Source organism: Lithobates pipiens, unplaced genomic scaffold (genome assembly GCF_037356315.1).
Source record: "Lithobates pipiens isolate NorthernLeopardFrog02 unplaced genomic scaffold, aLitPip1_a1.2 Scaffold_8, whole genome shotgun sequence".
Lineage (NCBI taxonomy): Eukaryota > Metazoa > Chordata > Amphibia > Anura > Ranidae > Lithobates > Lithobates pipiens.
Window position 1 is genome coordinate 433,930,923 of NW_027507903.1, and position 15,316 is coordinate 433,946,238.

The window sequence follows — 15,316 nt, forward strand, 5'->3', positions numbered from 1 at the left end:
TGTCTACTCTGATAAGTGCTAGAAAGCCGGTCTCTGTGGCCATTTACTACAGAGTCTGGAAATCATACATTTCCTGGTGCGAAGGGAAAGGATGGAACCCTCGTAAGTATAAGATTGGGAAAATCCTTGCCTTTCTTCAGGCAGGAGTGGACTTAAAATTGGCCTTAAGGCTGAAATTTGACCCTTAATTGTGCCTATCAGCTTTTTTCCATAGACTGATTGCATCCCATTCTTTGGTGAGTACCTTTGTTAAGGGAGTATCGCACCTAAGGCCTCCGGTTAAACCACCCTTATGCCCCTGGGACTTGAACTTGGTGCTGTCAGCTCTTAAGGGTCTACCCTTTGAGCCTATTAGGCATATTCCCTTAGTCCTATTGACTAGAAAATGAGTCACATTTGCACATTTGCACATATTCAATATTCTTTATACACAAATAATTTTTATGTTTGTGATATTGTATTTAATCCATATTGGGAATAACACATTTTTTGGTGGATTTTATTAATTACACTTTTGCACATTTGCACATATTGATATATCTATACAATTAATTTTGAATCTTTTGATATATGTAACATTCCCTTTGCATTTTATATATATATATTTTAAATAGATGCACTACTATTATTTATGATAATTTATTTATTTCACTGAGAATCCTTATTTATAAGAAACTATATATGATTCCTTTATCTAGGTAGCGCCACATAAACACTGTTGATTTAGATTTTGGAGTGCAGAGAACACTTTTATATGTGAGCAGCTTCCTAAAATTAATATCAGACCCATCTGGCAAAGGTTGTGTGCAACAGTATTTACCAAATTTACAGTCTTTTTGGTGGCCATAACCTCGACTAGAAGAGTGTCAGTTAGCCGCCCTTTCATGCAAAGAGCCTTACTTGGTTCTACATCGCCCTCATCAGGATTTTTTGCCAAAAGTAGTTTCCAATTTTTATTTAAATCAGGATATAATTTTGCCCTCCTTCTTTCCAAACCCCAAGTCTAGGGAAGAAAGGTTACTTCATTCGCTTGATGTAGTGAGGGCTATCAGTCTACTTAAGTATGTCAGCTCCATTCAGGAAGACTGACTCTCTCTTTATTCTGCCGGAGGGTCAGAAAAAAGGACCGGCAGCTACAGGTTCAACTATCTTGAGGTGGATTCGCCAGGCTATCATCCAGGCGTATGAGTTGAAGCACAGGATTCCACCTAGAGATTTGAAGGCACATTCCACTAGAGGGGTTAGTGCATCATGGCAGTGCATTGACAAGTGTCTATGGCTCAGGTCTGCAAAGCAGTTGCTTGGTCTTCGGTTCACACGTTCACCAGGTTTTACCAGGTGGATGTTAGATCTCAAAAGTAGACTGTTTTTGGCCACAGCGTGTTGCAGGCAGCCTCATAGAACCGGGGGCTGTTTGGGACTTGTATCGGTTGTGACTCCCTCCCCTCAGGTGCATTGCTTTAGGACATCCCAGATAGTCATGAATAATGCTCTTTGTCCCGTGATGTACGATAAAGAAAAATAGATTTTTTTAATACAGCTTACCTGTAAAATCCTTTTCTTTGAGTACATCACGGGACACAGAGATCCCTCCCCTCTTTTCTGGGACTTTCATTGCTTGCTACAAAACTGAGGTAATTCCCACATGGGAGGAGTTATATGGAAGGAACCTTCTTGCTATTGGTTGCCAGTGTCCAATCACCTAAAGGTAGCGTATAACCCATATAGTTATGAATAATGCTCTGTGTCCCGTGATGTACTAAACAAAAAAAAGGATTTTACAGGTAAGCTGTATTAAAAAATAATTTTTTTATATTCTTGCTTTTTATTGGGAATAAATAGGGCAGCACAGCAGCTCAGAGATTAGCACATATGCCTTGAAGGACTGGGGTCCTCGGTTTGAATTTGCATGTTCTCCCTGTGTTTGTGTGACTTTTCTCCAGGTACTCCATTTTTTTTTCTTTTGGCACTCTCCAAAAACATGCTGGTAGATTTATTGGATTCTTTTTAAATTGGCCTTACTGCATGTGAGATAGAAATCTAAGATTGTAAGCTACCTGAGACCAGGGAATGATGTGAATGAATAATATGTAAAGTGGTATGTACATTAATTGTGCAATATAAATACCTTTACTATGGCAACAGTGCTAGCACCACACAGTTACAGAACATTGTAGCCTGGACTCCACTCTTTCTAATTACCAAAAGTCACCATCATTATGGATCACTACTATAACAATCTTCTGCTATAGGGAGGGATTGGACAGAAATGCAACATCTCTACTGAGCTTCTGTACTGACAGGAAGTGACATGACATTACTACAATCCCGATTTAAGCAAAATGCAAGCCAATTGTCACTTAATTGCTTCCACACATTCTACAACTATTAGTTAGTCCCCCCTACCCCTATCCATGTCCCGACATGTTTCCTGGGATCTGCACTCCCATTGGCAGACCGAGGACCAGCATGGCAGGTGCCACCGGGTAGTAGGGAGGGAGATCTCACCTTTCTACTCATTGGGCGGCACAGTGGTGTAGTGGTTAGCACTCTCACCTAGCAGTAAGAAGGGTTGCTGGTTCAAATCCCAACCACGACACTATCTGCCTGGAGTTTGCATGTTCTCCCTGTGCCTGCGTGGGTTTCCTCCAGGTACTCTGGTTTCCTCCCACACTCCAAAGACATGCAGGTAAGTTAATTGGCTTCTGTCCAAAATTGACCCTAGTAGATGAGTGGGGACCTTGTATTGTGGGCTCCTTGAGGGTAGGGACCAATGTGAGTGTGCAATGTTCAGGGATAGGGACAATTGTAGACACTCAACTCAGGTTGAACAGGATGGACTGGTGTCTTTATTCAACCTTACTAACTATGAAACTATGAAACTAAGTGATGTGTAAAACATCACTTCCTGGTCAGGCTATCATGCTCCATTGCCCTCTAATAGCTTCAGAGGGCACATTTTTTAAAGACAATTTCTCTCATTAAAGATTGTGATATGGGGTGATTAAACTTGAGGTGAGTGTTTTTAAATACAATTTTGTGCTAATATTGTGTGACACAAAAAATGGAAACCCTATTCTATTTTTCAGGGTGGCAGCAAAAAGGTTAAAAACAGAATGGATACAGAAATTAAAAAACTGGTGTTTAATATAGAATAAAATAGGTATTAAAAGTAAAACAATTAAAATGTTTTCTTATTTCTTCAACCAGAAGGCCACAGATACTTCACACCTACAAGATGAAGTTGGAAAAACTTCAAGTAAAGAAAGGGCGCATAACAAAGAGGAACAAATGGCTATCAGAAGGTGAAGTATGATGAAACTCTTAGGGCTATGTCAGATGGGCAATTCTGTAGCTCGCAATGCTTCACCAGTAAAACATTATAAATAAGTGTATATATGGTTTTAAATCCAGTAATGCACTGTTTCACTCTGCTCTGCACATGTTCAGTTGCTCGCTATTTTTAGGCTCTGCTAAGTTTGTAAAGGCCGATCTGCTGACAGCCTTAAAACGGAATTAAACCCTTCTATCCTTTACAGAAAGGGAAGCTGCTTCTGTTTGATCTGCAACTGCCATGGTGCTACGCATGTGATCAGTTATGACACCAGTCAAAATGACAGTTTGGTTGAGGAAACAAGTGCATGTGACAGTTAGCAATTCCGGCATTATCTGAATGCAACTGTTTATTTAAAACCTCTAAATCGATGGGCTTAGTTCCGCTTTATGAATCAGGGGCTCTGGGCTTCAGCAAAATGGCAGCTTCCAGCAAGAAGAAACAGGAGCAATACTGGAGGCAATTTACAACACATACTAATTTTGGTAGCATAACTATTAATGTGAAATGTATGTTCGGCTAAAGAACATTATTTGTTTATCAAGCTGTTATGGGTAAAGTTCAGTTTTCTTTAGTGAGGGAATCATTTATAGTAGTGATAATACATAGTAACATAGTAGGTAAAGTTGAAAAAAAGTCCATCAAGTCCAACCTATGTGTCTGATTTTATGTCAGTATTACATTGTATATCCCTGTATGTTGTGGTTGTTCAGGTGCTTATCCAATAGTTTTTTGAAAAAAATAACAACTGCCTGTGGAAGAGAATTCCACATCCTTACCGCTCTTACAGTAAAGAACCCTCTACGTAGTTTAAGGTTAAACCGATTTTCTTCTCATTTTAAAAGTTTTATCCCTATTGTTGGGGTCCCCAGTATGGTATTTGCACATTTAAATCTTATCCCCCCTCAAGCGTCTCTTCTCAAGAGAGAACAAGTTCAGTGCTCACAACCATTCCTCATAACTGTCATCTAGACCCTTTATTCGTTTTGCTGCCCTTCTCTGGACTCTCTCCAGTTCCAGCACATCCCTCCTGAGGACTGGTGCCCAGAACTGGACAGCATACTCGAGGTGCAGCCGGACCAGAGTCTTCTAGATTGGGAGAATTATCATTTTATCTCTGGAGTGAATCCCCTTTTTAATACATGCCAATATTCTGTTTGCTTTGCTTTCAGCAGCTTGGCATTGCATGCCATTGCTGAGCCTGTCATCTACTAGGACCCTCAGGTCCTTTTCCATCCTAGATTCGCCCAGAGGTTCTCCCCCTAGTGATTAGATTGCATTCATATTTTTGACACCCAAATGCATTATTTATAATTTTTCTACATCAAGCCTCATTTGCCATGTAGTTGCCCACCCCATACATTTGTTCAGATCTTTTTGCAAGGTTTTTACATCCTGCGGAGAAGTTATTGCCCTGCTTAGCTTAGTATTATTCACAAATCCAGAGATTGAGCTGTTTATCCTATCCTCCAGGTTGTTTATGAATACTTAGTGGCATTTGTGTAGTAATGGCTTAGTTCTATCATCTCGACCATGCAGCCCATCTTTCTTCAAGTGCCTCTTTATTGTGCATCTTGAAATGGCCACACCACATGTTTTCAGAGTGTCCTGTATTTCACCTGAAGTTATTTGTGTTTTTTTTTTTTGCATCCTGAACAATTTTCCTGGCAGCTGTGGCTGAAATTTTAGTTGGTCTACCTGACCGTGTTTGGTTTCAACAGAACTCATTTTCCACTTCTTGATTAGAGTTTGAACACTGCTGATTGTCATTCTCAATTCCTTGGATATCTTTTTATATCCTTTTCCTGTTTTATACAGTTCAACTACCTTTTCCTGCAGATCCTTTGACAATTCTTTTGATTTCCCCATGAGTCAGAATCCAGAAACGTCAGTGCAGCCCTGGATGAAAGATGCAAGGGTCTGTCAGGATTACAGAAACTCATTGACCTTTTATACATGCACACTAATTACAAGCTAACAGATCACAGGTGAGGATGGTTACCTTTTAATAGCCATTCAAACCCCTTTGTGTCAACTTGTGTGTATGTTATCAGGCCAAAATCACCAGGGTATCTAAACTTTTGATCAGGGTCATTTGGGTAGTTTCTGGTGCCATTATGATTTAAAAAGAGTAAACACAGTTGATTGATAATAAATGGCTTCAGCCAAACGCTAACCATAAGTGAAAGAAATGTTTTTGTGTTATCATTCATATTCTCTGAAAAATGGTCAAGAAATCATAAATTCTGCCAGGATATGTAAACTTACAAGCAGAATACAATTGATGTTAGGCTAACTGGCCTGTAATTCCCAGTGATGTATTGTGGCGCTTTTTTAAATATTGGTGCTACATTGGCTTTTCTGCAATTAGCTGGTACTATTCCAGTCAGTAGACTATTCGTAAAACTTAGGAACAATGGTCTGGCAATTGCTTGACTGAGTTCCTTAACCACTTCAATACCAGGCACTTTCGCCCCTTCCTGCCCAGGACAATTTTCAGCTTTTAGCACTGTTGCATTTTGAATGACAATTGCGCAGTCATGCAACACTGTACCCAAACTAAATTTTTATCATTTTCTTCCCACAAATAGAGCTTTCTTTTGGTGGTATTTGATTACCTCTCGGGGTTTTATTTTTTTCTAAACAAACTAAAAAATACTGAAATTTTTGAAAAAAATACCTTTTTCTTTGTTTCGGTTATACAATTTTGTTTTCTCCTTCACTGATGGGCACTGATAAGGTGGCACTGATGAGGTACTGATATGTAGAATTGATGGGCACCAATAGGCGGCACTGATGGGGCACTAACAGGTGGCTGTGATGGGCACTGATAGGCAACACTGATTGGCACTGATAAGCGGTACTGATTGGCATTGACAGGTGGCACTGATGGACAGCACTGATGATGAGGTACTGTTGAGGTTTTGACAGGTGTTACTGTAGGGCACTGATTGGCAATGTATTGGGCACTGTCTGGTTACCTTTTTGGCACATCTGATGGAGCTGTGCTGATAATCAACATGCTGATGTCCACTTCCCGGACATCAATCTATTATTGACCAGACGGGAAGTGGTTAAGGACCCTCGGGTACAAGCCATCTGGTCCCACTGACTTATTAGCGTTACGTTTTTCAAGTCTATTTTTAATTCTGTTCTCTGTTAGCCATGAGGTTGCTTCCTGTGATGTGTCATGAGGATAAACATTGCAGCTTCCCGATTCCCTCGTGAAGACTGAGGAGAAGAATAAATTCAATACCTTCGCTATCTCTCCATCCTTAGTAACCAGATTTATCATTCTTTATGGGACCAATATGATCTGACCTCCCTTTCTTACTATTTATATACTTAACCACTTCCCACCCGGCCAATGCATATATACGGCCGGGTGGGAGCCGTCTACTTCTGATAGGACGTTCAGGAACATCCTTCAGAAGCAGCGGGATCGCGCGTGCCCGTGCAGCGGCGCGATCCCGATGTGCTCGTGTCACCCGGACACGGCCCATCTCAGATCGGCAGGAGGGCTCTGTGATTGGCCCTCCTGATCACATGACGGCCGTGTCCAATCACGGCCGTCATGTGATGTAAACAAACAGCCGGTTGCTAGGCAATCGGCTCCTCCTCTCCTCACACAGAAGTCATCGCTGAGGAGAGCAGATCACTGCAGCCGGCTGATGATCAGTGAGTATGAGCTGCTTTACAGCTTTTTACTCACTGATCATCAGTCTAGTGTAAACACACAACACACCACACAGTATAAACACAATGTCCCCACATATGGCCCCAAAACATACATGTCCCCAAATAATAAAAACACATGTCCCTAATAATAAAAACATGTCCCCCACATATGTCCCACTAAAATCACATGTCCCAATGATTATCTGCACACATATGTACGTGATCACCTGCACACATATGTACATGATCATTTGCGTACATATGTCCGTGATCACACAAACCAATTATTATACACTTAACGGAATTTTTTTTACCAAAAACATGTAGCAGAATAAATTTTGGCTTAAATTTATGACAAAATTTGATTTTATTGGATTTCTTTTAAAATAGAAAAAAGAAAATATTGTTTTTTTTTTCCAAATTTCCGCTTTTTTTGCGCTTATATCGCAAAAAATAAAAAACGGAGTCGTGAATAAATAACACCAAAATAAAGCTCTATTTGTGCGAACAAAATGATAAAAATTTAATTTGGGTACAGTGTAGCATGACCGCGCAATTGTCACTGAAAGCGCAAGAGCGATGAAAGCTGAAAATTGGGCTGGGAAGGAAGGGGGCGAAAGTGCCCTGTATTGAAGTGGTTAAAGAAATTCTTGGGATTTTTTTACTCTCCTCCTTCACTAAAATGAAGTGCAATTTTAGCGATTCTGTCACTAGTGAAGCTTTTACAGCTACAGACTCTGGCATAGTCTTCGCCTCAAAATTATGTATGGACATATTTTCAGTTATGATGCAAGCTAATCTTTTTTTTTTTTTGTTCCTTTTTTATTTTTATTTTTATTTTATTTTTATTTTATTTTTTTATGATTGAGCCTGATCTATTACATAAATCAGTTTGTTCCTTTGTTAAAAATAAAGTTTTGTAATCTACATGAAAAAAAGGAGATGTGTACAACTTAGTCTGTTAATGCTTAATTCTTATTCCTACAGGGAACTTGATCCTGCTGATTGTATCACGCTATATTTCCATGTCATAGTTTCCAAACATTTTGATGTTAAAATCAATGAGGATACAGTGATAGTGAAAGGTGCGGGAATAGAAGGCTATCGGCCATGGGAAGATGCCATCTGCACTATGAGCTGCACAAAGTAAGTTGCACAGTTTTCTCATGTGGGATGTGGGATTTGGCCTTTGTTATTGAATTCTGTAAACCGGGTATTTTCAAAATAGTAGCCAAGGAGCATCAGCAAAGTTGTGAAATGGAGCCCAGCCACTCCACCTGCTGATTTTATATAAATAAGCAATATATTTAGACCCGGTTCACGCAGGGGCGATTTGTCAGGCGACTTAGCCACCTGACAAGTCGTGTTCCATTCTGTACTATGGAACTGTTCTAATAGGAACAACTGAAGTGGCTCCGACTTAGAAAAAGGTTCCTGTACTACTTTTGGGGTGACTTATACCTATACAGAAGTCATTTTGCAAGCCGCCACTGAAGTCGTGTGCAGGTCGACTCTGTAAGTCGCACTGCAAGTCGTGCTGCCCCTGTGTGAACCGCCTCTTACTATATGTGGAATTTTTTTTTTTTTTTTTTAAATATACCCTATCAAGCAAAGATTTTAGGCAGGTGTGAGAAAATTCTGTAAATTAAGAAGGCTTTCAGAAATTGAAGTTTATTTTTATCAATTAACAAAATGGAAAGTAAATGAACAGAAGAGAAATCCAAATCAAATCAATATTTGGTGTGACCACCATTTGCCTTCTAAACCGCACCAATTTTTCTAGGTACACTTGCACACAGAAACTCACCAGATGCTCGATGATGGTGGGCAAGATGCCAGCAGGAAAATCTCACCCGGACCATCTGCAGACGTGAACTGGCTTTTCCTAACATACAGGCTCTCTTGTGTAACTTTTCTTGTGACTTTGGACATCAGAGTCGCATGACAAGTCTTACCCCATGATTCCCAATGATATCCATTCATATCTGTGCGACCATAGATCTCAAGTTTACACAGGCATACCCTGAAATCGTGGCCGCAAAATCGGGCAACTTTTAAGTCGCGACAGTGTGAAAGGGGCATCATCTCATGATATTATTGATTGTAATTGACTACTATGCAAAGTAGCATAATATATGAATACGTTTCCAGATCCCATAAAGAAACTCATTAAAACGCATCTTCTGCCATATACTTACTTAACTTCTGGCAAATTTTCCATCATCTTCAATATTTGTGATAATATCTAATATAAGAGTATAATATATACTCGGGTGTGGATTTTTATTTTTTTTTAAAACTACTTGTCCAAGGGATTAAATTAGGGTCCCAATCTACTTGTCACTGATAAAAAAATAATAATAATTCCTAGGGGAGCTGCAAAGGCCAGAAGTCTGAACAAAAATGCTAATTTCTAATAAGAAAAAAATAAAGTATAATTGCCACAATCTATTCATAATCAAAATATATTATACGCATAATCAGCATCGGTATGCTTTCTATCAGGTGTGTGTGTGTATGTGTATATGTATATATATATATGTGTGTGTGTGTGTGTGTGTGTGTGTATATATATATCTATATTCAAATGTGGAGTACGGGCAAATCCTTTCATATCCTGTCTTTCCCAATTAAAGATTAAAGCCCTATACACACTATCAGATTATCTGCTGCGTTTTTCCTTCAGATTTACCAAAACCATATAATATGAGGACAAACCTTAGGAGTTTCAATGTGTATGCAATCAGGCAGGCCCTTCTACTACATGGTTTTGGTAAATCTGAAGGAAAAAAGCAGATAATCTGATAGTGTGTATGGGGCTTTAAGGAGAATTCCAGCCTGAGCTTTTTAGGCTGGGCTTCTCCTAAGTAGGGATGAGCCGAAACACCCCCCTGTTCGGTTCGCATCCAGAACATGCGAACAGGCAAAAAGTTTGTTCAAACACCATTAAAGTCTATGGGATTCGAACATGAAAAATCAAAAGTGCTAATTTTAAGGCTAATATGCCAATTATTGTCATAAAAAGTGTTTGGGGACCTGGGTCCTTCCCCAGGGGACATGAATCAATGCAAAAAAAAAAGTTTTATTTTCAGGAGCAGTGATTTTAATAATGCTTAAAGTGAAACAATAAAAGTGTAATATTCCTTTAAATTTCATACCTGGGGGGGTCTATAGTATGCCTGTAAAGTGGTGCATGTTTCCCGTGTTTAGAAAAGTCTCTGCACAAAATGTACTTTTCTAAAAGAAAAAAAAGTAATTGAAAAGTACTCGCGGCTATAATGAATTGTCGGGTCTTGGCAATACAGATAAAAGTCATTGAAAAAGACGGTATGGGGATTCCTCTGTTCATTACTAGACCCTAAAATCTAACCTAATTAGTATGAGCTAATTATCTAATCATTGACCCAGACTAGTTGTCTGAGAGAAGACTTTTCAGGTTAAGACTTTGTCTCCTAGCTCACTGACTGACTATTCAATACACATTACCATAAACATCAACACAGGGTTAATTAGCACAACAACAATGTGTGGAATACTCTACAAGCCAGACTAGACTCATTTACACAACAGACAGGTGGTTGGAGTTCATGACATTAGCATCTAACAGTTTGTGTCCCAACAGTATGATTCAGTCTATTGCTAATATGGCATATACATATCCAGAGTCTGTGTGTCTTGGGGGGGGGGGGGACATGGACCTGAATCCAAGTAACACCACCTCAGGGGTCCCCAGGCATACAGGGCCCATAATGGCAAGAGGCTTGCATTCAGTCCCCTCCAAAAGCCTCGGTCCTGGCTAGGTCTGTCACAAAGGGGAACCCCGAACCAAAATTAAAAATTTGGACTGGAGTCCCCCCAAATTCTATTACCAAGCCCTTCAGGTCTGGTATGGTTATTAAGGGGAACCCCGCGCCAAAATTAAAAAACAAAAGCTGTGCCGTTCCCCCCGAAAATCCATACCAGACCCTTATCCGAGCATGCAACCTGGCAGGCCGCAGGAAAAGAGGGGGGAACGAGAGAGCGCCCCCCCCTCCTGAACCGTACCAGGCCACATGCCCTTAAAATTGGGAGGATGCTTTGAGGTAGCCCCCCAAAGCACCTTGCCCCCATGTTGATGGGGAGAAGGGCCTCATCCCCACAACCCTTGTCCGGTGGTTGTGGGGGACTGCGGGCAGGGGGCTTATCAGAATCTGGAAGCATTCCCCCTTGCATCAAAGGGGGACGGGATCACCCTTTTATTGATTCACTTTAAGCATTATTAAAATCACTGCTCCCGAAAAAAACAGTCGTTACATGTCTCCTGGGGCAGGCCCCAGGTCCCCAAACACTTTTTATGACACTAACTTGCGTATTAACCTTTAAAATTAGCACTTTTGATTTCTCCCATAGCCTTTTAAAGGGTGTTCCGCGGCTTTCGAATTTGCCACGATCACCCCAAATTGTTCGCTATTTGGTGAACAGACAGCCCATCCCTACTCCTAAGGGTCATAGGAGTGCAATTTGTTTAGTTGTTTTCAGCGGAGAGTGGTCTGAAGTCCGCTCTCTGCTGACGTCCCTGCCATCTGCCCTGATTCTTGGTAGTCTCGGCGAGCCGCTGAGACAGCCTCTCCCTGCCCCTCCACAGCTCAGCTCTCCGATGAGATGCAGAGAGGAAAGACGCTGACTGTCAGTCAGCAGCTTTCCTCTCGGGGATCTGTGAGAACCGAGTCTTTGGCAGTGTTCAGTGGCTCGGTTCTCAGTGCAGAGATGGCGGGGGACAGATGGAGCATCAGTCTAATGCTCCATCCACCGAGGTAAGTATGAATCAAAAAAATAAATAAAAAGTAAACCCATACTTCTCTTTTAATTTGTCCTATGATGGAACTCGCTTGATAATAATGCAGAGCTACAGTAATTTATCCATACAATTGCACACAGTTACTTACTCATACATGCACACAGTCACTTACCCACAACTTTCAGGAAATCATGCGTAAGGGACATTAATCCCTTGAAAATACCTAGCAATAAAACTCTCATTCAGTGGCATTATAATACAGACAGCTGTTTCCTTTTTGCCATAAAAAGTCATAAATTACCTAAACATAATTTATGGCTTTTATTTTATCAGTTTAATAAAAATGGTACAACTGTTTCATTCAGTTATAATACCACTGAATGAGACAGTGTTATCGCTAGGTATTTTCAATGGATGCATGTCCCTTTTTAAATCTTGAAATGGCTTTGTCAGGATGGAAAATATGAGGGGTTGATGTTTTGTTTTTTGGCAGAGTTGCTTTTAGGAATGTCTGGGACTTTTAAAAACAAAAGGGGCTGCAACACCGTGGACTTTTACCCCCTTCCTGCCCAGGCTGATTTTCAGTTTTCAGCGCTGTCACACTTTGAATGACAATAGCACATGCAACACTGTACCTAAACTAAATTTTTATCATTTAGCTCACACAAATAGAGCTTTCTTTTGATGGTATTTAATTACCACTGTTTTTATTTTTTTGCTACATAAACAAAAAAAGGTAGAACATTTTGAACCCAACCCCATCCCCCCTTCCCCCTCACACAAACATATTTTGTTTTTTGTTTTTCTTAAAATTATGCAAATAAATGTTCTTCATAAATTTAGACCAAAATGTATTCTGCAACATTTATTTGGCAAAAAAAACCCGAATCAGTGTACAGTATTATTTAGTCTATAGGAAAGCATATATGAGTCTACAAACTATGGTATATATCTAAAAATTGATCAGACCTGATTTACTTGCGGCCTATCTCATTTCTCAAGGCCCTAAAATGCCAGTGACAGTACAAATATCCCCCAACCGACTCATTTTTGGAAAGTAGACAGCCCAAGGTATTTAGTAAGAAGCATGGAGAGTTTTTTGAAGTTGTAAATTTTTGTCATAATGTTTTAAAAAAAAAAAATCACTTTTTTAAAAATATTTTTTACATACTGTGTGTACAGAGTGTAGTACATAGGGTTGCCACCTTTTCTTCAAGACAAACCCGAACATTTTCACGGCGCACGGCAATTTTTTTGTAGTACACGCTATAGGATTGTAAAATACCTTGGGTTACCCAAAAAGAGTAGTAATGAAGTGTGCTACACAGAACAGTTGCTATAGCCAAATTGCATTAACAGTGGAGGGACTTAAATGGGCATGATTAAATAAAACAAAAGCATTTAGTGTACCCATAAAATATGATTCGATTAATAAAAGAAATGTCAGTGACAATAGCCTACCTTAAAATTGGACACTGTCAGCCAGCAGGGCAGTGGACAGTGTCAGTAGGGCAGTAAATGGTCTCAGTAGAGCAGTAAATGGTGTCAGTAGGACAGTGTACAGTGTCAGTAGGACAGTGTACAGTGTCAGTAGGGCAGTGGACAGTGTCAGTAGGGCAGTGGACAGTGTCAGTAGGGCAGTACATGGTGTCATTAGGGCAGTAAATTGTGTCATTAGGGCAGTAAATGGTGTCAGTAGATCAGTGGACAGTGTCAGTAGAGCAGTAAATGGTGTCAGTAGGGTAGTAAATTGTGTCAGTAGATCAGTTGACAGTGTCAGTAGAGCAGTAAATGGTGTCAGTATGGCAGTAAATGGTGTCAGCAGGGCAGTAAATGGTGTCAGCATGGCAGTAAATGGTGTCAGTAGGGCAGTGTACAGTGTCAGTAGGGCAGTGTACAGTGTCAGTAGAGCAGTAAATTGTGTCAGTAGGGCAGTAAATGGTGTCAGTAGGGCAGTGGACAGTGTCAGTAGAGCAGTAAATGGTATCAGTAGGGCAGTGGACAGTGTCAGTAGGGCAGTACATGGTGTCAGTAGGGCAGTACATGGTGTCAGTAGGGCAGTAAATGGTGTCAGTAGGGCAGTAAATGGTGTCAGTAGGGCAGTGGACAGTGTCAGTAGAGCAGTAAATGGTGTCAGTAGAGCAGTGGACAGTGTCAGTAGGGCAGTGTACAGTGTCAGTAGAGCAGTAAATTGTGTCAGTAGGGCAGTAAATGGTGTCAGTAGGGCAGTGGACAGTGTCAGTAGAGCAGTAAATGGTATCAGTAGGGCAGTGGACAGTGTCAGTAGGGCAGTACATGGTGTCAGTAGGGCAGTACATGGTGTCAGTAGGGCAGTACATGGTGTCAGTAGGGCAGTACATGGTGTCAGTAGGGCAGTAAATGGTGTCAGTAGAGCAGTGGACAGTGTCAGTAGAGCAGTAAATGGTGTCAGTAGGGCAGTGGACAGTGTCAGTAAAGCAGTAAATGGTGTCAGTAGGGCAGTGGACAGTGTCAGTAGGGCACTAAATTGTGTCAGTAGGGTAGTAAATTGTGTCAGTAGAGCAGTTGACAGTGTCAGTAGGGCAGTGCGGTGTGACAAGAGGGGGTGTGGTGTGACAGGAGGTGGTGCTGCGGTGTGACAGGAGGTGGTGCTGCGGTGTGACAGGAGGTGGTGCTGCGGCGTGACAGGAGGGGATGCGGTGTGACAGGAGGGGGTGCAGAGTGTGACAGGAGGTGGTGCAGAGTGTGACAGGAGGTGGTGCAGAGTGTGACAGGAGGTGGTGCAGAGTGTGACAGGAGGTGGTGCAGAGTGTGACAGGAGGTGGTGCAGAGTGTGACAGGAGGTGGTGCAGAGTGTGACAGGAGGTGGTGCAGAGTGTGACAGGAGGTGGTGCAGAGTGTGACAGGAGGTGGTGCAGAGTGTGACAGGAGGTGGTGCAGAGTGTGACAGGAGGGGGTGCAGAGTGTGACAGGAGGGGGTGCAGAGTGTGACAGGAGGGGGTGCAGAGTGTGACAGGAGGTGGTGCAGAGTGTGACAGGAGGTGGTGCAGAGTGTGACAGGAGGTGGTGCAGAGTGTGACAGGAGGTGGTGCAGAGTGTGACAGGAGGTGGTGCAGAGTGTGACAGGAGGTGGTGCAGAGTGTGACAGGAGGTGGTGCAGAGTGTGACAGGAGGTGGTGCAGAGTGTGACAGGAGGTGGTGCAGAGTGTGACAGGAGGTGGTGCAGAGTGTGACAGGATGGGGTGCAGAGTGTGACAGGAGGGGGTGCAGAGTGTGACAGGAGGGGGTGCAGAGTGTGACAGGAGGGGGTGCAGAGTGTGACAGGAGGGGGTGCAGAGTGTGACAGGAGGGGGTGCGGTGTGACAGGAGGGGCCCGTGCAAATACAGAGGAGGGACAAATAGAGAAATGAGGGACAATTACAGATGAAAGGGGTGCAAATACAGAGGAGAGGGGAAATTACAGAGGAGGGGGGGGCAGTTACAGAGGGGGTGGCAAACACAGAAGGGTCAAAACATAAGGGAGAGAGAGGCGACAGGCAGCTGCTGGT

The 15,316-nt window shown here is 41.8% G+C and overlaps 1 protein-coding gene across 4 annotated transcripts in view; it reads left to right on the forward strand.

Moving 5' to 3' along the window:
* Positions 1-15,316, forward strand: part of LOC143964534 (E3 ubiquitin-protein ligase RNF213-like) — a 582,447-nt gene that overhangs the window by 94,278 nt on the left and 472,853 nt on the right. For all 4 annotated transcript variants that reach the window (XM_077474318.1, XM_077474320.1, XM_077474317.1 and 1 more), the window contains exons 5-6: positions 3,211-3,305; positions 8,000-8,158. In XM_077474318.1, coding sequence (XP_077330444.1) covers positions 3,211-3,305; positions 8,000-8,158 — 254 coding nt within the window. The remainder of the gene's footprint in view (positions 1-3,210; positions 3,306-7,999; positions 8,159-15,316) is intronic.